Source organism: Lissotriton vulgaris, chromosome 2_1, assembly GCF_964263255.1.
Source record: "Lissotriton vulgaris chromosome 2_1, aLisVul1.2, whole genome shotgun sequence".
In the NCBI taxonomy this organism is placed as follows: Eukaryota; Metazoa; Chordata; class Amphibia; order Caudata; family Salamandridae; genus Lissotriton; species Lissotriton vulgaris.
The window spans coordinates 1,284,417,845-1,284,444,529 of NC_141687.1; the positions used below are offsets into that span (position 1 = coordinate 1,284,417,845).

The 26,685-nt window shown below is 44.9% G+C and overlaps 1 protein-coding gene across 6 annotated transcripts in view; it reads left to right on the plus strand.

The window, feature by feature from the left end:
• PCSK7 (proprotein convertase subtilisin/kexin type 7) overlaps positions 1–26,685 on the plus strand; it is a 305,529-nt gene that overhangs the window by 112,754 nt on the left and 166,090 nt on the right. For all 6 annotated transcript variants that reach the window (XM_086957038.1, XM_086957041.1, XM_086957037.1 and 3 more), the window contains 2 exons: positions 4,878–5,012; positions 9,842–10,007. In XM_086957038.1, the coding sequence (XP_086813164.1) occupies positions 4,878–5,012; positions 9,842–10,007 (301 nt within the window). The remainder of the gene's footprint in view (positions 1–4,877; positions 5,013–9,841; positions 10,008–26,685) is intronic.

Genomic DNA, 26,685 nt, shown 5'->3' on the forward strand with positions numbered 1-26,685 from the left:
CATTCCCTGCCAAAGTCATTGAGAAAGCCATCAACAATCAACTCGCCGCCTTCCTCTAAACCAACAAATCACTCGACTCCTCACAGTCTGGCTTCCGAGCCAAACACAGCACCGAGACCGCCCTCATCGCAGCAACAGATGACATCCGAACTCTACTAGACAACGGAGACACAGTCGCCCTCATCCTCCTTGACCTATCTGCAGCCTTCGACACAGTCTGCCATCGCACCCTGATACAACGCCTTAGAAACATCGGAATTCAATGAAAAGCATTGGACTGGATCATCAATTCCTCGCCGGAAGAACTCAGAGAGTCCGCCTCCCACCTTTCAAGTCAGAGGCCTCCGAAGTCCTCTGCGGCGTCCCGCAAGGATCTTCACTCAGCCCCACCCTCTTCAACGTCTACATGAGCCCCCTCGCAACCATCGCACGTCAGCACAACCTCAACATCATCTCCTACGCTGATGACACCCAGCTGATCCTCTCACTTACCAAAGACCCAATCGCCGCCAAAACCAACCTACGTGAAGGGATGAAAGAAGTAGCCGAGTGGATGAAGCTCAGCCGTCTGAAACTGAACTCGGACAAAACGGAAGTCCTCATCTTAGGCACATCCCCTTCCGCCTGGGACGACTCTTGGTGGCCAACGGCCCTAGGAAAAGCCCCCATACCGACCGACCACGCACGGAACTTGGGCATCATCCTGGACTCCTCACTCTCGATGACCAGACAAGTCAACGCCGTCTCATCATCATGCTTCAACATCCTACGCATGCTCAAAAAAACATTTCGCTGGATCCCTACCGAAACAAGAAAAACGGTCACCCACGCACTGATCACTAGCCGTCTGGACTACGGAAACACCCTTTATGCCGGTACCACCGCAAAACTACAGAAAAAACTCCAACGCATCCATAATGCTTCAGCCAGACTCATACTAGGCATCCCTCGCAAAGACCACATCTCCGGTCACCTGAAAGACCTGCACTGGCTCCCCGTCAACAAAAGGATAACGTTCCGTCTCCTCACCCACGCACACAAAGTCCTCTACAAACTTGGACCGGATTGCCTCAACACGCGCCTCTCCTTCTACACCCCCACCCGCCAGCTGCGTTCGTCCAACCAAGCCCTCGCCGTCGTCCCGCGCATCCACAAAGCCACCATGGGGGGGAAGATCCTTCTCCTACTTGGTGGCCAAAACCTGGAATTCCCTTCCCATCCACCTCTGCCTCACTCAAAACCACCTAGCCTTCAGAAAACAGCTTAAAACCTGGATATTCGATAAGTAAACCTCCCCCCCCTCCTCAAGCACCTGGAGACCCTCCGGGTATGTAGTGCGCTATACAAATTTTGACTTGACTTGACTTGAGAACATGGGACCTCTGACATAGGTACCCCGACCCCACCTCACACTCTTAAAGTGAACAATGCTCCATCAGAAAAAAATTGTCATAAAATATTTACACTTTTCTCAGAATGGGAGGGGTGGACAGCATCTGATTCACAATTGGAAACATATAGTGAGCTGAGCAGATCAGCTTATTAATGTATGCATGGTATTTACAATGCCCTCGACCTACAGCTGTTTTGAATAGAAAATAAGACCATGATGATAAAGAAGAATTTACAAGATGCAGACGACAAAGAACTTTGTTCATAGATAGAAGTATTAAAACCTCTTAATAAGCAGGACCCAACATTTGCATGTTTTTTCCTACGTATATTAGATGATTATCATAGTCTCTAGACTCAAACGTTTAGTTACAGGTTGAGTAAATGAATGTCATTGTTTTTAGAGGAATTTAACAAGGTCTGTCTCAGGAAAGGATGTTTACTTGGTCCTGACTACCTTTCCTATCAGTAAGCCACTGATCTTTGGAGAACTCTTTGGGCATTAGTTGTTTCTTTTATGGGATTCTATGCTTGCAGAGTTCATACAAAATAGAGACCAAACTCTAGCAATTGTTGCACAATGAAAGATTTTATACTGCAGTGATGCTGAATGCGGACAGCCTGTGAATACTCAGCCCTATACGCTTTCTTATTCCGTACAAAGTAGTTCTATTGGAATAAGGCAAACTCTGATGAAGGTACACTGAATCCTTATTTTTTTTTAAAATAAAGGTGTCCAGAGCCCTCAAGATATGTTAACACTTCAGTCCCACTAGGATATAAGTGTCCTGGATCCCCACACTTGGGCATTCCTAATACTCGGTTTAAATTAACATGCATATTTGCAAAGTGCATGCTCAGCTAGAGGGTTATTGTGGTGCTGAATAACGGAGGTTTGTTACCCAACTAAGTGGTACTCGTTTTATCGACATCCGAAGCATGAAAAGCTGATTATGCTTACCAAGATTTGAACCTTTGACCATGAGGTCAATTACAGGCCACTTCAAGGAATGCAATAATTTGCTGATTCACCACACTGTAGTTAATTATTTGGTTTCTTCAGTCACACACCGGTACAGGACTCTTGAGCCCTCACGCAAGGATCTAGGTATCCTGGGACCTCATTCCCACTTAGATATTGGTTGACCTTGACCCTTAAAAACATTCAGGCGTAGGTGCCCTCCCGTAGCCTTTTTCACATTTGGATGTATTCTAGATACTCACTTCCACATGGGTCTACATGTCTTGGGCCCTCACTCACACCCAGATGTAGGTATACTTGTCCCTCACACACAACAGTATGTGGGTGTTGTTGGCCTTCATATGGGCGAAACTGCAAACATGGGGTATTCCAGAGCCGCTATTAAAGGAAGTCCGACTTCTGCATGTGGATAGATGGGTTTGGGTCAAGTCTGCGCTCTCTAAGAAAATTCTAACTAACTGGGGCCTTAAGCAAGGTAGCGTACTGGCCGCTGTAGTTTTTAACCTTTATACAGCTGATTTATTAACATCACTTGCTAATTTAAGGACCTACCCACCAAAACTAAGCAGTCAATGTGTGCTGCTTTAACAATATGCTGATTACATTGTGGGGCATGATCAGACACTAAATCGGCCTCTAAAGGGCCCTAAATGGTCTTACCATATACATTCTTAAAAATCAATTTAAACTAAATTTGTCCAAAACAAAACACGTGAAATTCGGCAGCTGCAAGGCAAAACATTCATTGAGTTTTAACTCTCAAACGATTTTAACAACTGAGTCCTCTCTGTATTTAGGGGGTATGGAGAGATGAACAATTAAAATTCAATTGTCAACAAAAAAGCTCGGTCAGCCCCATGATCTTTCATGCAAGATCAATTGAGGAACATCTCTATCCAATTAAAATGCCTTAAAGGCACATGCACCTTGGAAATATTTAGACCCAAAGAAATGCTCCACTCTGGGCATCATTGTTGCATAAGAACCTTTAGCAGTTTTACTTTGGAGCAATCAAGGCTATCTTTGCACTACCAGAAATCACGCCCACCAGTTGGCTATGGCTTGAGTTTAGTTTACCAGATAGTAATTTAAAAAGCTGAGGTCAGCTAGTGCAGCAATCTCAGACTCTGAGAATGGCACCTGAAGAGTCTCTAAAAAGTTTGAACTGGAACAAACTGGCAGCCTTTCCTAACATCCACCAAGTTGCGGCACCTTGAAGGCCTATTGAATGATTCCCATTTTAGGGAGTTGAAGGAGTCCAATCAGGACTTTAACCATGTCAAGATAATGGCTAAACAGATGACAGGAATTTACGTTTCAGAACGAATTTGGAGGCCTTTAGAAATCTACAAAGAGGACATCTTTTATTTCCATTATTTACTTCTCCCTCTCCACAACCTTATTTACTGATCAATCTGAAACACTCAATTCGTATCAAGGAGTTGGATCAACCAAAACGGCCCTCGACCAATGTTTGGCAATTTAGTCAGAAGCTGCACGTCTGTTCCAGGCAAAGGTTATGGATTTAGCAATAACTTTATTGGAGAAATCAGCCAAAAATCTCCAGTGCCTGAATTGTCTTGATGATAGTTAAATTGCGTCATTTTAAATAGCCCTACAACAACGTCTTTCAAAACATTAGCCCATCTGCGAATTGTTTTGCCTCCGCACAGATACCCTCATGAACTTGTCCTGGAGCCATCCTAGATCTGACAGACTATTCGATCTATTATCCAACCGCCTGCTGATGCCAATCTGTCAAATTGAAGCTTGAACTGGGGTGGTTTTAAGTGAAGCCTACAAGCAGTGCTTACTGCATATTGTTATAGTTATTGTAAACCCTGAAAGCACTGTGATGTTTTAAATGGCCTATCTTGAAGAAATCTTTTATGAAATTATATTGACTTTTAGAAATAATGGACTTTAATATAGTGCCCAATGTTTACTTATCTAATTCGATCAGACTTTTAAGGAATCAGTTTGGTTTTGGTATGGGAATATTGGTCATATTGTGGTATTTTCTTTTCTGTTTTTGTATTGTAATGGTTTTTATTAATATGTCAATAAATTATTACACGCCTGACTCAACTTTGGCATGGGTTTCCTGGACTTTCGTAGTCTGATATAGTTACCTTACCCTCACTCATACTCTTGTATAGTTATCATTGGCCCTTGCTAATAAAACTCAAATGTTGGTATCCTGGACCCTCGCTCAAATTCGGATATAAGAATTTTGGAACTACTAACAGTAATGCATGGGTCACCATGACCCTTGCTCACACTTCAGTCTAGATGTCTAGGGCCCTCCTTCACAATAGGATATATGTATTCTGGGCCTTCACACATAGTGAGGTATAACTTTCCGAGCCCCTACATACACAGTGTCCCTGGCTGTGCTACGGAAGTGTACCTCTGGTGTTTACTGTACACCTTTCTCACTGCCAGTTACTGTGGGAGCCATGTGAGTCTTCTTATTTAGTAACTCGTATTTTCTTTTGTCTAGAACAATGCCCGGAGACCGGGGATGGACATCAATGTGACAGGTGTCTGGGAGCGGAATGTGACTGGCCGAGGGGTGACTGTGGTGGTGGTGGATGATGGGGTAGAACACACATTGGCCGACATCCACCCAAACTATGTGAGTACTCAACTTATCATGTGGGCGGCAATTGTACAGCATGGTGCATGGTTAAGAAGGGACCCGGGGAGAAGGTCGACCTCGATCTGAAGTGGAGGGTGTTACAAAGCCAGGAGGCTGGTGCAGAGCCTGAAATTGCGGTTGGTACATAGTCCAAAGTTGCACAGAGGCTGGGGAGCCACAGCTCCAGGACGTCCAGTCTCAAGACTTGGTTGGTGGTGAGGGTTGAAAGTCAGGGAAGGGTCAGTCAATCAATCAGTAATTTGTATAGTGCACTCAGTCACCCCTAGGGGTATCTGGGTGCTGAGGGTGCCATCTCTCCGTCAAAAAGCCATGTCTTGAGTCTCTTTCTGAAGTCTGTCACGGAGGTGGAGGGACATGTCATTCCAAGATTTGGCAGCAGTGTAGGAGAAGGAGCTGCCCCTTCTGCAGTGGATGTGGGTGTTTGTGTGAGGGCGAGTGAAGTGGAGCACAGGTGTCTTGAAGGCAGGTGGAAGTTGTCGATGGTTGATGTAGGATGGCCCTTGGTCGTGTAGGGCTTTGTAAGCATGCATGAGGATCTTGATATGGCATCTTTTCTGGATGGTGAGGTTTCTGAGGTAGGGGGTGGTGTGGGTCCATTGGGGGAGGTCCATGATGAGTCTGGTTGCAATGTTCTTTATGATCTGGAGCTTTCTGAGGTGCTGGGTGGAAATTTCGGCATAGAAGGCATTGCTATAGTGGAGGCGGTTGGTGACGAGGGCCTGCATGATTGTCTTTCTGGTGTTGATTGGGTTCCATCTGAAAATCCTGTGGAGCATGCGAAGGGTGTGGAAGCAGGAGGATGTGACTGTGTTGACTTGTCGTTTCATGGTCAATTGGTTGTGAGGATGAGGCCCAGGTTGCGTGCATAATCTGTTGGTGTGGGTGTTGGTCCGAGCTTTGATGGCCACAAGCTGTGGTCCCATACAGAGGTGATCTTCCCTAGGATGAGAATTTCTATTTTGACGGAGTTGAGTTTGAGGCAATTGTCTCTCATCCATTTGGCTACATTCGTCATGGCATTGCATAAGTTGGTTTTGGGGTTGGCGGGTTCCTTGGTGAGCGAGAGGATAAGTTGAATGTCGTCTGCATAGGGGATTATATTGAGTCCGTGGAAGGTTTGCTGAGTTTTCGGGTTGTGTGGTGCTGAGAGCATGTGTCCATTGAGGCTCGGTTACCTTGCCCCAGCTGCTGTGGTGCTTGGTGATGATGAAGTGAACTATTGCGTAGTCGGTCCAGGTGAGTTCTGTGATGTGGGTGAATTTGACTTTGCCACTGGGTGTGAAGATATCCTTGAGTGTGTCCGGCTGTACGTTGGTTTGGTGACCAGCTGGGTGAAGCTGATATTATTCAGGTTCTCCAGGCGGGTTGTGGAATTGGCATAGTTGGGGGTCATATATGTGTAAATTGAGGTTGCCAAGAAGGACGTTGTGGTAGGAGTCGGTGGCTAGGGGAGCGATGAGATGGCATCGGTGAAGGCAGGTCGGGCTCTGGGGTTTGTAAGCAAGGGTGCTTCTAATCGTGGTTTTAGCGTCGGTCTGTAGTCAGTAGTTGAGGTGTTCCATAAGAGATGTTGGATCATCGTTGGTAGCGGTGCATCAGATGGTTTCCGTGAAGATGATGGCGATGCCCCCGCCGTATTTGTTGTTGTGGTCGTGGTGTATCGTCTTCTAGCTGTCTGGAGTGGTGGTGTCGATGTTGGAGTTTTAGGAGGGGTTGAACCACGTTTTGGTGACTAAGGCCACGTCAAGGGAGAGTGTGATGATGGTGTCCCTGATTTCTGTGTCGTGTTTGCAGAGTGAGCGTGCATTGATCATGGTGCATTGGAGCAGTTGCAAGTTGTTTTTGGTTTTCTGTGCAGAAGTGATGCGGGCTGTATCGCAGAAGAAGCTACAGGTTCGGCAAGAGAAGCGTCCTCTGGTTCATCGTGGGGAGGTAGTAAAGCAGATGTTGCTTCGGGGTCCTGGAGCTACTTGGCGGTCTGTCGGCGAGTGGACATGGGGTCCTGGCACTGGGCGCAGTCCAAGCGCGTACGGGCAGAGACAGGCTTGCCTTTGGCAAGCCGGCGGCCTCCATAAGTAGTCCTGGGAGGTGTAGGAGGGGCTTGCAGGGAGGCAGGAGGGTGGGCGCGAGGATCCTCAGGAGTGGGGGAAATGGCAGGAACGAGAAACAGCGGAAGCAGGGGGGGTAGTAATCAACCTCTGAATAAGCGGGTTAACCAGAAGTGAGCTGAGCAGTAAACCAAACTGACTAAGCGAGGTAGACAAGGCTGAACAAGCTAAACGAATAACAGAGCTGAACAAGACAAAACAATGCTGGACAAGACAAAAACGAAACCAAATGTGCGCCTGAAAGATTACCTCAGACTGTTGTAGCAACAGAAGTAAAATAAAGTGAAAATCAAGCCAAGTCGGGCAGCAGTCCCCGACAGCTGGACCGAACCTGAGGCCCCTAGGGCAGAGAACACGGCAGAGACTGGACGAGCTTTGCAGCGGGGGAGTCAATGGCGGCTCCTCCACTAAGACGGAGGAGCATCACCCCACAGTTTTTTTCAGCACTAAAAATAAAAATAGAATGATAATTCAGTTATCATTTTCTTTTTAGTGCACCGCAGCTAAGCTTTGTGAAATTGTTAGGCGGGCGGGGCTGACCTAGCAGCCGATGAGTGGGTTTTTCCCCCACTCCTAATTGCTCAATGACTGTTAACAGTCATGCACACTTACCCTCTTATACACCCAGACTGCATTACAGCCTAGGTGAAGAACATGCCCAGGACCCCATGCCCCGTATGAGCGCCTAGCTATAGCACTTAGACCAATCGCAATGCTGCATTGCAGCATTGTGATTGGCTCTGGGAAGCCTGAGTGCTTCCGGGCTGCTTTCTGTTCCTGCCGACGGGAGCAGGAGAGACGCGACCAGGAGGAACGGCAAGGAGGCCGCGGCAGTAAGGTAGGTTTAATTTTTTTTAATTTGACCTTCACCACCCCCAAACCACCCCCGATTGGTGCCGGCCGCCGCTGGTGTGGTCAAAGGCTACTAGTGTTTTTTTAAACTTTTTATTCAAGGTTTTGACATTACATAAGTCCCCCTACCCCACCCGCAATAAGCCCAGTATAAATGGAACAGTAATTGTCGCTCCTCTGGGGATCCTTCCCAGAGAAATTTATGAACGTGTGTGTACCTCAACGTCTAGGCATTGTTGCAGTACATAGAGGCCACCTTCACTGTGTGAAAGTTCCATCCAGGTAGTCGTAGATAGGACACCTAGTTTTAGGTCTTTCATCAGGCCTTGCCAGATCTTAGTAAACTAGGCCGGGCAAGCTCTGGCCTTGTATATTTGCTACTCAGCCCTCATGCACCAGTCCATATTGATCTCCCACTTGGCAACTGTCAGTACATTGGGTGCCCCCATCAATTAAATGATGGCCTGCCTGGTTATCATAATTGCAACATTACAAAAAAGATGAGCATATCTACCCAGTGTTTGTTACCTCCAGATCCCCAACAGGACCAACTTGTGATTCTATTCTGGACCCCCCTCAAAAGGGGACGTAATTTCTGGCAGTCCCTCAGTGTATGTCTTCCTACCCTGTTGTGCGCACCCCCTCAGGCATCGATCCACTGCTGTCCTGTCCACTGAAACTAATAGTGCTTGTGTGTAGTATGCTCTGTGTAATATTTTGAATTGGATGAGCGTGAACCCAGCACAGATTGCGATCTCACATTGGTATCTACAGGCTTCGCTCCATTTATTGTCTTTGATGACTCCCAGATCCCCCCCTCCCACTTGCCTGTAGTGCCATGGGGAAGTGGGAGGAGGGGGAGGGAGTGAGGGCAATTGTTTTCTCACAGTGTTCTATAGATAAACAAGATGGCTTGGCGATGTAGAAGTGGCCCTAGGTACTCTTTATTCTAGGGGATGTCCATCCGGTATGCCCTCAAGGGCATCTATATATTATGATAGAATGTGCTTAACTTGCATATACCATTGGGCCCCTGTAAGCTCATTTTGAGTTACAAGGTCTGCGAATTACATCATGCCCCCTCCAACCATATGTCCCCCCCCCCCCCCCCCACTTTCGAGATCCCCAACAAATCCCACTTCGTATTGCCCTCCACTATATGTAACCAGGCCAGTGCTTCTGTGTCCCACGGGGGGGGGGGGGTGGAGGATGTCTCCAGTGTGATTTTACCTGTCCAACCCTTCGTTTTGGTTGCTTCCCTCCAAGCCTTTATCACCATGGCTGGCTGGTGCGGAGGGAGGGTAGGGTTGCCTTTCCCAGAGGAGAAAAATACTGGCTATTTGTTCATGTTTTAAGGTTCTTCTAAAGCCAAGACATGATACTTGAATAAAACGTTATATAAAATTGTCTGTATTCATTTTTAATGTGGATTTTCTGTGTGTCTTTACTTTAATTATCAGTTTAGTTATTAAGGTATCTCTAGGACACATTTTAACGTGTTTTCTTCTTATATTTACTGCTTACAGTATATACTGATAAGGGGATAAAATAACAGCTGTGGATGATACTTCTAATTTTATTTACAGGCCAGGTCATTATAATACCAGTCATGCTAGTAAGAAAATGGCTGGGTGTCAACCCTCGGGAGAGGTGGCATTTCCTGAAGTTGTGGACAGGATGGTTCCATAGTGCACTGATTGGCCTGCATTTGAAACACATGCATTTTCATAAAGATCATCACTGTTCTTCATACATGCATCGCTATGCCGACCTTCTTCCATAATTCATGTCTTTCGTTGTTTGCGTTATTCATAAGGACATTAATCGTCCCTGTTTGTCTTGCAGAGCCCTGAAGGAAGCTACGACCTGAACTCCAACGATGCTGACCCCATGCCACACCCAGACAATGATAACGACAACCACCACGGGACACGCTGTGCTGGAGAAATTGCTGCTGTTCCCAACAACAGCTTCTGTGCAGTGGGAGTAGCATATGGAAGTCGTATCGCAGGTATGAGACCCAGACCTCTTGGAGAGCCTAGAGGGGTTGCTGGCCTGGTCTTCCAGAAGGGCTTTCTTCTGCTGTGGGGCCCAGAATTCCTGACCAGTTGGCCCCACTAGTATCAAAAACTTCTAAAATGTCTTATTGTTGAATGTTTGTGCGTAGCACTTTAGAAGTAAACAGATGTTTAATGCTAAAGTCAAAGGCGGTAGAACAAATATTATCTTTAGTGGTGTAAATCCCGACAGCCACCCTCCAAACATTAAACAAAGTGTACCCAAAAGTGTATGTGCATGCAGGATAGTCCAAGTGTATTGAGGTAGACCTAGCAGTGATCCATAAGGGTTAAGGGAGTTTGATGCACGACGGATCAAGCACACCATATTTGTTGTCCAGCTAGATTGCTTGGGGTATTTGCACAACAGACATATGTTGACGCTTTGATTGTGTTTGTGTTGCATAGGTAGTAGTTGTGATCAGCTAGGTCTTTACTGCACTTTGTAATTCCAGGTGCAAGTGTGGATTTTTTATTGTTAGGAAATCGTTCCATAGTTGGAGTGTCTATGCCACAGAAACGGTCGTGCAAAAGCAAGACTTTTGATATTTGCAGGTACTCATGGGTAGGCCCAGTCTCGGTCTGAGGAGCCTTCTTTGGTAGTAGGTGCACAGTTTGTTTTAAAAGAGAATCAACTTGGTGCTGTTGGACTGACCAACGAAGTGCACCATAAAGGAGGTTCATCTTGCAACTTGGTCCTGTTGAAGAGCTTTGTGCTACAGATGCTAAACTGTAGATTTATATTGCATTGTAGTTGTATTTCTGTAGCACGTTGTGCCCTGACACGGCACCCAGCTTATTTTTTAAAGGGTTGCACACATGCTTGTCTTTCATGTGTCCTCTAGGGATAGTCTTGATTACGTGTTTGATTACCAGAGTTGTGGATGTACTATGTTTTATTGCTGGTCCTATGTTTGAATTTGAAGATGAAAGATGTGAGAGATAGAGGTTTAAGCATTATGCATGCGTATGGATAGATAGAAAGTATGTAAGAGCATTTCCACCTATGATTGTAGAGGTTTTGGGTCGTGCATGCCTGTCCGAAAGTGCTCAAACTGTGATCAGGTATCTTGTAGTTGCACCCTATGCAAGGATGGAAGCGAAAAGACATAGTAATGGATGCAGGCAGATATCTACCAAATTTGTATTGACATGTACAAAAGTTTAAAATACATTGAATATGGGTTTAGGGACGTGCCCAGAGGTGACATGATTATTTTATTATTTTTTTAAATATCTTTATTGGTCTTTCATATTATTCCATTCTCTTACAATACATGGCAAAGCAAAAATGCGAAGAATACAGTGTATATCTGCATGTAACCTCATCATAATAACATTATAATAGAATAGCTGGTCCCATAACAGCAGCACGATTTCGCATGCATTATCTCACATCAACTTATCGCTAATAGACAGTTGCTCATACATTGTTGCGATTGCCTGCCCACCACTATCTCTGCAGCTTCCAAGTGCCTATGCTAGGATAGAAATATAAAGAAAACAAAGGGCCATGTTTCTAACTTCACATGCTAATTTTGCTGACATTATTTAAGTCCGCCCAGTGGTGACATGATGCTACGTTTCGGCGGAAGGTGTATCTTCTTCCATCATCAAAATCAGGGGTCCCCAACCTTTTCTGTTGTGGGAGCTACTTCTGATCAGTGAAAATCATCGTGAGCTACTCAAGGCTGAGCAACTAGCGCATTGTTACCGGATGCCCCTACACCCAGCTTAATTGACTTGCGCCTAATGTCCATATAGCCATATTCTATGGTTTGAACAAAATACTTTGACATGGGGTACAACAACAGGGCTGCCGTGTGTGTTAGTGAGAGCGTGGTCTTTGGCGATGTATGAACATGTGTGCATATGAATGGGATATATGTGTACGGGTAACTGAGACTGTGTCGTATGTTTTTGTGTCACAGGACATACCTTTTACCATATGTGGAACTGTTACATGTATAACACAAATGGGAGAAATTTTAAGTTTAGAAAAATGTTCTGCAAAAATGTTCAGAATATTGAACATTTTTCTGCTCTTTAAATTTCGCCAACTTAGAATAATGGCTGTGTTTTTAACGTATAAATATGGCACTGTATTGAGAAAATTAAACAGTAGAGTTAACTTTGTTTATGTGGATTCCATAAAACTCATCCTTTACATTTCCTACCATTTCCAAGTTTCACGTTCACAAACACCAAGCATATTGCTTCCAGTGGCCTGTAGACATGGTGCCACATTTATAGTACAAAAATACACTTATTTAAATGGGGGGGAATTTTAAGTGAATACACGTGCTTCAAAAACATTATTTGGCTTAATTGAAAGTGGGAGAAGACAGTAATACTTAATGTTTCACAGAAAACGTTTCCTTCACTTTAAATTTCTCCCATCTGAAAACAAATGACTATTTTTCAGTTACAAATCTGGCACACTGTCTACTGGTCACTGGGGGAAAAAGGCCTGCTGCTTGTGAATGTGACACTAAAATGGGATACAATTAAAATGAAGACTTAATCATTAAGGTTACTTTTCATTTAAATGTTCTCCCATTCAAAAGCATTCAGAAACATAATTTTGTTCTCATGCTCCAATATTGAGCCGACAAAGACTTTTATTTAAAAGTTAAATACTTCAGCTCTATAGTTCTTCGCCTCTATGACCCAGTCTAGCCTATAAAGCAGACTGAGCACTGCTCATTATCAGGTCCTGCTATCTGTAGTCTGATGATAATAATGTAAATTTAACACAGCCTTCCCTTAACGTTAAAAGAAAAATTTGACCCTGTGCTTATTTAAAAATACTCAAGGCTGTGAACTACTTTGAAGGCATCTCGTAGCTACTTGCTGCTTGCGATTGACTGTTACAGACACTTGATCTAAATGATATGCTCTGAGGATTTTATCCAGGATGGACAAGGGAGTAACTAGTGGGCTTTATACATTCAGCCATAGTGTATGCCTGGATGGGTCCTTTATACAGTGACAGACGCAACCAGACACAGTATATGCCTATGGAGTACACCCTGGTGTATCTGGTAACAGTCTATAGGAATGGGCATAATAGAGCTACCTGTATTATGCTTTGATCGGTCACCACCGGAGCCTGCATTGTGAAGATTATGCCGGACAGAGCTGTGCAACCATTTTACGCAATTCTGTTTTCTTAAAAATATACATATAACTTTGATTTTCTCTAAGTTTTCTAAATCCTGAGTCCTATGACCCCTGCGAGTGAAGTGGCAGTGGGTAGTGAAAGGCCTTAGAGTGAACCCCGGTATGGAGGCTAGTCATGCTCTAAACGGAGTGGAAAATGTCTGGCAGCTGCATTCTGAATGCACTTGGCCCAACTGAGTATCAAGACCTGTGCCTGAGTGTAAACTATTTGTATAATCGAGGCATGGCATCTACCCTTTTGAAAAACTGTAGGTGATTCGGCGAAGGCTTCTCATGCATATGAAGAAGGATTTTGTCATAATTTGCTTGGGGTTTAAGGCACAAGTTGGAGTGTGATTATTTTCATGTTAATCACCTTGATGGCAGCAGCTGTTAAACATCGTAAAGAATGGGTTTCCTAGATGGTGGGTGAGTGGTGGAATCAGTTCACCCAGTTTTGGATGTTCTCTTTAACAAGAGATGAGCTTAATGTAATGGCATGACATCCACAGGTTCATTGCAAGGAGAAAGAGCACTTGAGCCACATTAAATGTGAAAGGAGGAAGCAAGTCTATGTGAGATTTTTGACGAGGCTGGATGTGACCAATTCAGAGGACTTTTATCAACTGAGATATTAATTAGTCTTTATATTAAGATCGAAAGGTGACCCGTGCTGAAAGCCAATGCACAGTGTTGTGGGAGGGTAGAAAGTTCATTCTAGTCAGCAGAGGACAGAATGGCTTGCCATGGGGCAATTGGGGGATTCTGTGCAATGGCCAGCTCCGAATCTGATTTAACAGTCTGACAGTAAGTTATTTTCCTGGAGTAAGGTGAAGAGTAAAGTGAATTGATGAGTGTACCAAGGAAAGCGCTCTTGGAGATTGGTTTGAAGTTGGAGATGTCTTCAGAGCCCAATCATTGTTTCTGAAGAATAGGTTTGATGTGTGCTGTCTTGAGGTTGTTGGCAAAGTTCCTGGAATTGAGCAAGATTGGGGATGCTCCCGCTCACTGTGTCAGTGCAGCTCAAAAGAGGTAGGTCTTTGGGGACTAATCTCAGGTGCACAAGTTCTGTGGTTGGCTGCTTGGCAAGCTATGCCACTTGCTTCAATTAATTGTTGAGGATGTTTGTGAAAAACAGGTTGAAGATATTGAACATGCCTTTGACCTAAGATGTTGACTCTTGTCTGATGGAGGTTTTTTGTCAGACTTGGCCTGTGAGATTAATTTAAATTCTAGTTTAGGAAGCTTACAGGCAGATGTATGAAACATTGAGGTTAACTTCCTTCCTCGCTCTAACAAGGGACTTGGGGCCAGATGTAGGTAGCCCTTTACCGATCGGAATCGGCCGAAAATACCGATTTTCGGCCGTTTCCGATCGGTAAAGGGCTAGGGAGATGTAGGTGCACATATTCGGTAATTTTACCGAATCGTTATTATTACCGAATCGGTAATAATTACCGAATCGGTAATATTTACCGATTCGGTAAAATTACCGAAAATGCTATATGGGTAGCCAATTTTCCATTGGCACATGGCTTACAGAATCGGTATTTTACCATGGAATACAAATCCATGGTAAAATACCGATTCCTGTGTACATGCACATCTGTGCATGTACACATGTGCCATGTGACAGACAGACGTGCCCTTAGGGCATGTCTGTGTGCCACATTGCACACATGCCCGTTTTGGGGATGCTAGAGGGTGTCAAAGTGACACCCCCTGCACCCTTGTGAATTCATTAATTACCGAATCGGTAAATACCGAATCGGTAATGCCTAATCATTCCTATGGGCTTCAAAGCCCATAGGAATGAATGGGCATTACCGATTCGGTATTTACCGATTCGGTAATTAATGAATTGTTAAGGATTCGGTAACTAATCCAGATGTTGGGACCTACATCCCATTTACCGATTTTGAAATACCGAATCGGTAAAATTCGGTATTTCAAAATCGGTAAATGGGATTTACCTACATCGGGCCTCTCGTCTTTGATGAAGATAGCCTAGTCAGAGTAATAGCAAGCTGCAAGTGGTGGTTGATAGTCTGTCTGTCTTTCCAGGTAAAATCACCTTGCATGGAGTGGCCAAGATTGTATCGAGAATGTGAGCAGCTCAGTGTGATGGGCCAGAGATTAGTTTATGCAGATTCAGGGCTTCATGGTTAAATAGGGGGGATATGGTTTGAGGAAGCTTGGGTTTGGCTAACCAGATGTTGAGGTCACCCATGATGCTTAAGTTGGTGTTTAACTGAAATGACTTGAAGAAAGTGGGCAAATGAGAGCATGAGTTGTGATGAGGAATCCGGGAAGCTGATGGTAAGTGAGGAAATATTTAAAAAGATTGCTCCTTCTCTACCACTTTGTTTGCTGTTCTGTCCCTGTTTTGTATTTGCTGATGGGGTGTGATGACCTTCTAGAGTCCAGGGGCAGCATCCTCTCTTAGCACACAATCCAGAGGATGTCTGGCCTGGAATCTGATTAAGTTGTGAATGCTCAGACAATTTTGCAGCGTGAATCTTTTCTGTATTCATATGCTGTGCATTATACCACCACCCAGTTTTTGGGAACAGAATTGTCTGCTTGTAGTCTCTCCTTTTTTTTTTATGGACATAGTCGACCATTTGGGCCTAACGTCGAAAGGCTCGTGGGGCCTAATGACAAAAGACAAATGCCCCGGAAACCCCTTCTCGCAGTCCTCTTCAAATTATTATTTTGTTCAGTCTAGAAGCTAAAGGGAGAGCTCCTGAGTCAAGGAAGAAGAATCTGTGCTGCGCAGAATGGTTTTTGCCATCGAAACCACTGTCGAGGGGAAAGCATCTGCGTGGCTGGTGAAGAGAACGAAAGCACTGAAAAAGCACCGAGGAGTGCCAAAAGTGAGAAGACCAATGCATCAAGACCACATGGTCAGATAATGAGAATGGATGTATGTACCCCCTTTAGGTTTTGCCCAAAAGGCCACCACAAACGCCCCTGAAAAGACACTTGCTACATCTGTAACCTCTGCCTTCCAAAGGATCATAGTTCGGAGAATTTGAAGGACTGTGCCACATGTGCAGAATCCTTGCTGAAGAACATCCAGGCAAAGGAAGTTGAGGTGGGCACACTACTCCAAAACTTCACCACAAACAAAACAGATCTTGGTTTATCCAGTGAGGAGCAAGACGTCCTGGAGGAGACAGAGGAGTTCCAAGGAAAGGACCCAGGCCTCAAGGAGGTGGTCTAGTTACCTGTGAGAAAGGGGCACAAGAAGGCACCAAGAGACAATGCCAGGTTAAAGGTAAACCCTCCGGGTCGAGACACCAAAGACCAGCAGTATAGTTGGTATCTTCGGTGCCGGAAGGCAAAGACTGACCCAAAGTGCCACACTGGTCCCAGACAAATGACGCCTCTGAAGGCAGACCCTTGATACCTGCTTCAAACTTGAGAGAGGATCAAAAGCACAGGAGGGAGAAATCAAAGAGCAGCTCAGCGCTGGCCATAAACACTGGGTCCACTTCGACAGTGGAAAGCAGCCCAGCACCAGCACCGAAGGGCGGTGACCCACAGGCAGGGAAACACTTGACTTTAACGCCAAAGATCTTGATGTCGAAACACTGAAAAGAAGCCGCCGAGCTCGCCACCGACAGGAAGTCACTCGAGGTCGAACAAAAAGGTGGTGACTCGAGGAAGAACTTGATTAAGAAAAGGAAGGCATTTGATGACTGTCTTCAGGGACACTGAATTCCTCTGAAGCAGCACTCACAAACATGCAAAGAGCCAGAGGCGTTGGAAAACACAATTAGTTGGAGGAGGATTTCTTCGAGGTCGAGGAAGAACATAAGAACTCTTGCAAATTGGAAAACCAGCAGACGAGTGGCAGGACATCTATGCCGACTTCCTATATAAAGGGGTACAATCTTACCCATCTAAATCATCACCACCGGATGACATCCTTACATACAACACAGTTATCAAGAGAGCTGCAAACACATAGAGGGTTCAAATAGAAGAGGAGCAGTCAGAAGCACGTTTCTTTCTAAAGACTCTCCTTCTTGACCAGAAAAAGAACCAATTACTCCTAGCCATAACATTAAGGGTGGAAAAGATTCACAGCTTCTCGCACCCACCCTACATCAGGGAAAATGTGCCAGATGACTTATTGTAGCAAAAGCACGAAAGAGAGCAAATATTCCAGTGTCTAAAGGGTCTCCCCCTGACAAGGAAAGTAAGATAGTTGACTGGCCAGCAGCAGTGCAGTGGTGCATAGCCAACTTGAATGCCCTGCTAAACGTGTACGCCCACCAGAAGTGGGAAGAGATGGAAGAGCTCAGGAAACAGCTGCCAGAGGAGTTCAAGAAAAAGTTGAACACTGTGCTGCAAGAAGGCAAGATGATCATCAACATGTTCCTCAAATCCACTTTGGATGCAACGTACACAGCATGTAGGCAACTATGCACTGCCACCACCTTATGCATTGTAAGATAGGCCAGCAAGGGATTTTGTTTGTTTTGTACAAAAACAACGTATGTAAAATTAAACTTAATCTTGCGCTCGAATTACTTATGAGCGACAAATGAACAAAAAATGATTGTTCTGTATCGATAATGTTACCACACTAACATTAGACTATTGAGTTATTTCTTGTAATGATAAAACAACCAGGTATATTGATGTCAAAAATACGTTTGTTATTTTATTAGAAAATAAAGAGTTGATCATTGGATAAAAAAGGGGTACTGAAATTGCAAAGAAAGATATATTGGGAAAAGATTACATATTCCTCTGATATATCAAACAAGGTCTAAGCTGCTAAAACCATTTCTCAATATTGATTCCAACGGAACAGATAGAAGAAAATCAATAACAATGAGTCAATCCAATGCAGATTTAGACACTGTGGTCGACGTTTCGGTCTTTTAGTATTTCTTTCATAAGACCATCTTCAGGACACAGAATAAATGCGAAGGTTGAAGACCCTATGTAGTATACGCATACACTTCCTTGTCCGGTAAGTGCTATCAATTTGTGACTGACTTGTACTTGATTCAAATGGTTTCAAGTTCCTGCAGATGCTTTTTGTTTGAACTTGATGGTGTTAATTTGGGGTTCTTATTGTTTCCATTGTCATGGTCAGGGTTCGATATATATTGCGCGAAGCCTGTGTTGCGAGTAGAAATTAATTCTCTCGTTTTGGGAGTCAGCAAAAACTCGTTCGAATTTTTCAGGTCAGACGTGGCCGCAGGTTCACCGAAAAACAGCTGATAAACCTGCGGCCACGTCCGACCTGAAAAATTCGAACGAGTTTTTGCTGACTCCCAAAACGAGAGAATTAATTTCTACTCGCAACACAGGCTTCGGGCAATTTATATCGAACCCTGACCATGGCAATGGAAACAATAAGAACCCCGAATTAACACCATCAAGTTCAAACAAAAAGCACCTGCAGGAACTTGAAACCATTTGAATCAAGTACAAGTCAGTCACAAATTGATAGCACTTACCGGACAAGGAAGTGTATGCGTATACTACATAGGGTCTTCAACCTTTGCATTTATTCTGTGTCCTGAAGATGGTCTTATTAAAGAAATACTAAAAGACCGAAACGTCGACCACAGTGTCTAAATCTGCATTTGATTGACTCATTGTTATTGATTTTCTTCTATCTGTTCCGTTGGAATCAATATTGAGAAATGGTTTTAGCAGCTTAGACCTTGTTTGATATATCAGAGGAATATGTAATCTTTTCCCAATATATCTTTCTTTGCAATTTCAGTACCCCTTTTTTATCCAATGATCAACTCTTTATTTTCTAATAAAATAACAAACGTATTTTTGACATCAATATACCTGGTTGTTGTATCATTACAAGAAATAACTCAATAGTCTAATGTTAGTGTGGTAACATTATCGATACAGAACAATCATTTTTTTTTCATTTATCGCTCATAAGTAATTCGAGCGCAAGATTAAGTTTAATTTTACATAAGTTGTTTTTGTACAATACAAACAAAATCCCTTGCTGGCCTAACTTACAATTCATTACTCTGCCCAAGCCCGCGAGGGTATATTGGGTTGCTCACCTCGCCATAAACCACCTTATGCAGACATGCTTTGCTGAGGATCTTCAGATTCAAACAACAGGTTCAGAGAGCAACAATAAACATGCCTTTCACAAGGGACAACCTGTTTAGAGAGGCAGATGAAGAAGCGCTGCAGTGCATGACACAAGATAATGATATTGCCAAGGCCATGGGAGACTTGGAGTACAAGAGACCATTCAGAGGAAACATTGCCCAGAGGAAAAGAGCACCCACCAGGGGAGCTATACAAGCACACACTCAACCTTGAGCCACCAACGGAGCGAGGCTACCACTACACAATGGCAGTACCATGCAAGTGCGAGGAAGCTCTATTGCGGCTGCAGAAGGGAAAACAGGAACCCCAAAGTGGGAAGCCATATAAACAAGTGACTGCTTACTGAACAATATCCTACACTGGCCACTAGTAGGAAGAAGAATATTATAATACATGGCTATTATGTAGAGTTAACAAAATCACCTCCAACAATACCACCAATAAAGTAAGAGACTAAAGGAAGACCAAAAATAGCGACTACAACAGGTAGTGGAAGACCTGTTAGGCAAACAAGCTATCGAAATAGTACATCCAAAGGAAAGACTCGAAGGGGTGTACTCTAACTACTTCCTAGTACCAAAACCAGACAAGGCACCAAGACCAATACTGGACATAAGGACACGAAACAAGTTTATAATAAAACAGAAATTCAATATGACAGCGCTGCAAGAAGTTATCCCTCGGATAGGAAAAGTTGACTACATGGCAACCATAGATCTCAAGTTTGGCTACCTCTACATACCAGTGAAAAGACTGAACAAACGCACCCTCAGGTTTGTGGTGGACAAGGCACATCATCAATTCAAGGTCCTATCCTTGGCGATAAAATCAGCTCCACAATGTTCACAAAATACCTAGCTGTGGTTGCAGCTCATCACTGATGAAGGGGAATACAGGTCTACCCATACTAGGATGAAAGCAAGGACGAGCACCCAGTACAAGAAGATCAACAAGGTCATACAGACTCTACACAAGCTGGGATTCTCAATCAATTACAAAAATCGTCACAGACTCTAGACATGAAAAATCATTCCTGGGAAAGAGATTGAACTCCGACCAAGAAGGCAACGTCAGTGGACAAGAAAGTCAAAGTGATTGTGGAGCAGTTGCCTCTGCCGCAAAGGGCAACATCTGACAAGGACGACAGTGGAGAAAATGATGGCCATGATGGCCTCTGTATCCCCCTCGTACCTCATGCAATACTACATATGAGAACAAATTTGGAATGTATCCTACAACAATGGTCACAGACAACTGGGAGTTGGGACGATCTAGTGGTTGTTACAGACAACATTCAGAAATAAATGCAATAGTGGAAGCTACAGAACCTCAAAGTGGGAAAGCCATTCAAACCCCTAACTCCCTCCGTGACCATAACAAAAGACACATCCCACATAGGATGTGGATCTCCCATGCACATGCTAAACGTCAGAGGTTTTTTAAACTTTAAAGAAGCTATGTCGCACATAAATAGACTGGAGCCCAAGACTGTCTTCAGAGCACTGAATGCCTTCCAGATACAGTTAAGGAGAAGGACAGTTCTAGTTCAAACTGACCACACGCCAACAATGTTTTGCTTGAACATACAAGGAGAAACAAAGTCATACCCACCAATGACTTAGGGTAGGGAATATAGAGATGGGTGATAGAAAAAGGGATATTGCTAATAGCGATATACCTTCCGGGAGAGCTAAACACAGAATCGGACTGGGTAATCGGGAAAACCAGCACCACACACAAGTGGGAGCTGTTGCAGATCTTGCAACTATAGGGAACTCCACAAATAGACTTTTTCGCAACACACAAGAATGCAAAATGCTAAAGCTTCACACCCAGGTTCTACCACCCAGAGTCACTTGGCAATGCCCAGGTGATAAGATGGTCAGGGAGAATTGGTTACGCTTTTCCCCCAATCCCAATGATACAGAAGGTAAAGCATATGTGCAGTCAGGAACATTTCAGCCTAATTCGGATAAACCCACTGTGGCCTCGACAGGCATGGAGGTATCTACAGGACAATACATCCGACTCCCGATGCATTAAGACCTGCTGACAATCCAGGCGGGTCAGGAATGTCACCTGGAGCCAGACACACTCAGTTTGTCAGCATGGCTCCTGAGGACATAGTTTGGTCACCGTAATTTGACCAAGAGGTCCTGAATGAAGCAAGGCAACCAATAACAAGGAAATGGAATAAGTGGAAGAGATTTGTACAGTGGTGCAACAAAGCAGGGGACCACAGACTGGGCACAAGACGTACTTGCTAGACTAGCGCCTCTCCTATGCCTCAAACAAGGTTAACCTAGTGGTCGTTGTACCATGCATAATACGCATACAAGGGAGAAGTTTCTTCGCTACACAGGTGATAAAACTCTTCCTAGAGGGAGCAACAACAAAAAAATGCCGCCCTCAAGGAGCGGGTCTATGCCCTCATAAACCCTGAATGTAGCACTTACACATCACATGACATCACTTTTCAAACCAATGCAATACGCACAGCCCAAGTTCCTAACTCTGAAATCAGCATTCCTAATCGCTATCACCTCGCTAAGGAGAGTCCGTGAAATAAAAACGCTCCCCACCCAAGAACCGTATCTTTGAATACATAAGGACAATGTGGTGATGAGGACAAAACCAAGGTTCACACCAAAATTGGTGTCAGAATTCCATGTCAACCAGGCCTTCCACTTACCTGCTTTTTTTTCCAACAACTGAAGGCTCAGGCATAGAAGTGGAGAACAGTTCTTTGTATCTTTTGCACGTGCAAGAAGAGGCTCCCCCGCCTCCAAAGAAACTATTGCCAGATGGACAGGATATGAATCCAGAAAAGATTAATTCTGCATAAATAAATGGTTACTTACCAGTAGGAGTTGTGTTGCCGCTTGAAGAATGCTCTGGATTCACGTGCGATCCACCCACCTCCACCAGTAGAGGTGTATTTACAAAGTTAAAACCGAGAGAACATCAATAAAGATTAAGGAAATCAACATGTTGCATCGCAAAATTAAAAAGGAAAGAAGGAAAAATAATCTGAAGATGTTGAGGGGTTTTCCGGGGCATACCTCTGTCTCACTCAAGGAGGGTTTAGGCCCAGATGGCCGAAACCCACAGGAGAGATAAAAAGAGCTAGAGGGTTCTAGGAGACCATTCCAGACCCACTGAGAAGATGGCGGAAAAAGCACAGCACATGATCTCCAAGCTGCTGCAAAACTATTTATTCTGGTAAGTAACCATTTCGTTTTTAGGTCTCGTGTCGGCGAAAGACCTATTGTTTTCACTTTCCTGGGAATCTGAGACAGCGTTCGGCCGCGCGCCTCTGCTGTCTCAGATTTGTCCTCGAGGGCGCCCACGGCACCGTACACATCCCCTGCCTCCGATTCACAGCCTCTCTCAATTACACACAGCCACACTCACGCATGCGTGCACACACACATACACCCACGCAGGCACAATGCATCGGGACACACAGACAAACATATACACACGCACAGCTAACAGACACACAGCTACACATATACATACACACGCAAAGCTACACACGCGCACACATACAGTTACACCCACACACGCGCCCCACCCCCCCTCTCACCGGGCTCTTCTTGCTTCCTCGCACCGTTATGCATTTCCTGCTCTCTACCGAGAACCACATCACTCCTGGAATCCCTGCTTTCTTCTCCCGGAATCCCTGCTTGCTTGTGGGCTCCCTCTGTCTCCAAGGTGCCGCGCTCCGGGCGACCTACGTCACCGCTACCCTGCTACAGAGGCGGGGAATCTGCCGGAACTTCGCAGGCTCCTGCCTATCGAAGTAGAGCCCGCCTCTCTCGCCTGCGTTCCACGCCGCAGAGCTATAATTCTGACTGCCTTCTGGAAACTACGTCACAACCCTCACGTTAAAAGAACATTTGGATTAAGTTAATAAATAAAATACAGCTTGGTTCTAACGTTGGCTCGTGTGTTGGAAGCACTTTTGTTACTCAGTCTGCTGATGCTATGCTAAAAACATTCATTTCTGGCTAGCCCAAGGCAGTCCTTCAAGGACCCCAGCCACGGTGGAAACTGTTACTTTACCAGGTTCGGGTTAGCTGCGAGTTGCCATGCAGATTTTCTGTAGGATGCATTTAAAGACGACTTTTCTGGCTGGGCAGCGGGGATGCTTGTTTTATGTGGGAACTGTGTCCCGCTTCAGTGCAGGCCCACTGCTGACGGGAACACCTTTCAGAGACTTGGGAAACATGCTCGTATGAAGGGGCTGTGTCGGTTCCGCCTGCCTGGAAAGTCCTAGTATGGATGCCCTTATGCATTGTTTGTGTATTTATGACCGCCATAAGAGGTAAGCAGCAAAATGCCCGGCTCGATCACTGCCCACAGACACGAGAGGTTAAAGAAGACCCGCAGTCTCCCCTCAGAATGGAGGGTGCAAGAGCTCCTAGAGGAGAGCTCTGGAAGGACTTGAACGTGTGTGACGCTCCACGGAGGCCGTCAGCAGAATGAGGTAAGCTTCGCTGACACAAAGCAAGACAACAACCAGGCTCACAGAATGAGATTCTTCCAAGGCAAAGATAAAGAGCGCCGATTGGGGCTTCTCAGCATTCCTAATGCAGGCTCATTGTTTGTTACAAACTTGAGGATTGCCTCAGTTTTTAACCGGATCACACTGTAGCCCGGCGCCAATTTCCCGCGCAACTCTCCATGGCCTCACTGTACACTGGTTCTTACCCATCACCCCCCCCCCCCATTCCCCCACGGCACCCCTCTACCGTGAACACCAGCGCGAGCTAGGGGCATTCATTGAAGAAGAGGAGGGACGGCTTCTGGCAGGAAGGGCGCAGGCTCTCTCTCCAGTTAGAGGAGTGCTCTCCTGATGTAGAGGGTGAAGAACTTTTAAAAAGCACTTTATTTCATTCTTTGTAGAGCACATCAAAGGCTCCCAGCATCAGGTCATTTAAAAAGATCAGCAGCATTTCACAAGTCTGGCAGCCGTAGCAATCGCATGAATGCAGGCATGTACACATGTCTTTAAAAAAAAATAAAGACATTTAAAAAAACACTTGCGATACACAACGCAGCAAGAAAGTAAAGTTCAGGTTTTAACACACTACACTCTAGGAACATACACTTTAGCTATACAACCATTATCTCCGCTGATTCATAAATCCAAAACACTCACGGTGCACTTGAAGGAAATGTCTAGGACTAGGTGCACTGGGAAACAATTGTCATGATAGCACAGGCCTAGAGCGCCGAACTGAAACAACGACAAGAAACCTCTGGAAGTAGAAATCATCTTTAATCGAAATCCCATGACTATAGTAAACAGTGTACCGAAGGGGAGTAAGGAACAATTTAAAAATCTACTGTTTAGAAGAACTCTCTCGAAGCATCGTTGCTGCCACCAGGTACTCATCGTAAGCACCTTGGAAAGATGAGCTGCTGAGTGAGCCCTGCTTGTGTCCAAACCCATTACAGGGTGGTGTCAGGCCTCTCGCTGCATCAGGTGCATTAGGCCACTGAGCTAAGAAACAAATATCCCCCAGATCCATACACCCTCTGAGCAAGGAGAAGGTTGACACATGTACACCATAACAAGATGGAGAATAAATATGTTTGCCAAAATATATTAAACTGACATGATGTCAGTGACATCTTGTTTCTCAATTTCCAAATCATCTGCCGTTTTTAAAATGTTTTTGAACCACATTTTGCATCTTTGCCAACATGATCCATTCTTTTGAATCGACGAGGAGTCAATACCTTTAAAATACTCCTGCAATTAGGATTGTAAGAAAATGTGGAGCTGTGCTCCATCACTGCCCCAACATGTCCGAATGATGCAATGTGAGAAGGAAGGCCATTTATTTATAATATAATTCATACTGTATCATTGCCACTACAGGTCACTCGCAATTACAAACTAAGCCAGGATTAAAACACAACATGCACAAGAGACAACTGAGGTAACATCCAATAAGTGCACCAGAGGGGCCTGGTGACATGATTAAAATATATAGAGCACCCATTAGCTCGTTATGCATGGAGAGATTAAGTGATTTGCCCAGATTCACAGGATCTTGACCCTCCCGCCGAAACTCAAACTCTGTTCCCCAGCTTCAAAAGCGACCGCTCTAGCCGTTATGCCACATCCTGTCTTGGAGGCCGTGTCTCGCATTTCCCCTCCCCCTCGCCACAGCAATGCCAAAAGCATGTTATGCTGCCACATTCTCACCTTCATTCTCTGCCACACGTGGTTGGTGTCTGTTGGCTGTACTCCATGTAAGCTAAATATGGACCGACCTGTACATATGTAGGAAGCGAGTTTGACCAGGTTGTTTCCGATTTGGAATTGTTATACACTTTTAGACTTATTTTTGACTATATAGTTAAAATGTTGTGTGGCACAAACGCTCGCTCCTATTATCTTCCACTGCATACAGTATCATATGCAAGTTCAGTTTTTCCACCGAGTTAAAATAATGTGTCCAACACTTGTTTTTTGCTGTTCTGGAAAATGTTTTCCCTGTTTATTTCATGCTGGTGTGGTGCAGCCTCCCCGTGTAGTAAAGCCTGCGAAACCCTTTCTCACTTGCTGGTCCTAACAACTCATTCCTTGGCGGCCCTGGGAGCTTCGAGTCATTCTACAGTTATGTGAGCTCTGGTGGACCTTTGCCAACTGTTCATCTGTTATACTTTGACTGTGGGTAATTATTTCTGTCCTCTGGCACGAAGCTGCAAACCCTACAGTTGTCCAACACAGGATATTGTTTTATGTTTATAAACATTGGAACTGCACCGCCTATGATCCCATTTTAATAGCGAATATTTTTGAAATAACTAAAGACGGCAGCCTCGACATTAGGCTCGGGTGCTGGACGCATTTTTTCAGCACCACCACATTATCACTCAGCACCACCACATTATCACTCCGCACCACCACATTATCACTCCGCACCACCACATTATCACTCAGCACCACCACATCACCACTCAGCACCACTCAGCACCACCACAGCACCACTCAGCACCACCACAGCATCACTCAGCAGCACCACAGCATCACTCAGCAGCACCACTCAGCACCACCACAGCACCACTCAGCACCACCACAGCACCACTCAGCACCACCACAGCACCACTCAGCACCACCACAGCACCACTCAGCACTCCCACAGCACCCCCACAGCACCACTCAGCACTCCCACAGCACCACTCAGCACTCCCACAGCACCACTCAGCACTCCCACAGCATCACTCAGCACCACCCCAGCATCACTCAGCACCACCCCAGCATCACTCAGCACCACCCCAGCATCACTCAGCACCACCCCAGCATCACTCAGCACCACCCCAGCACCACTC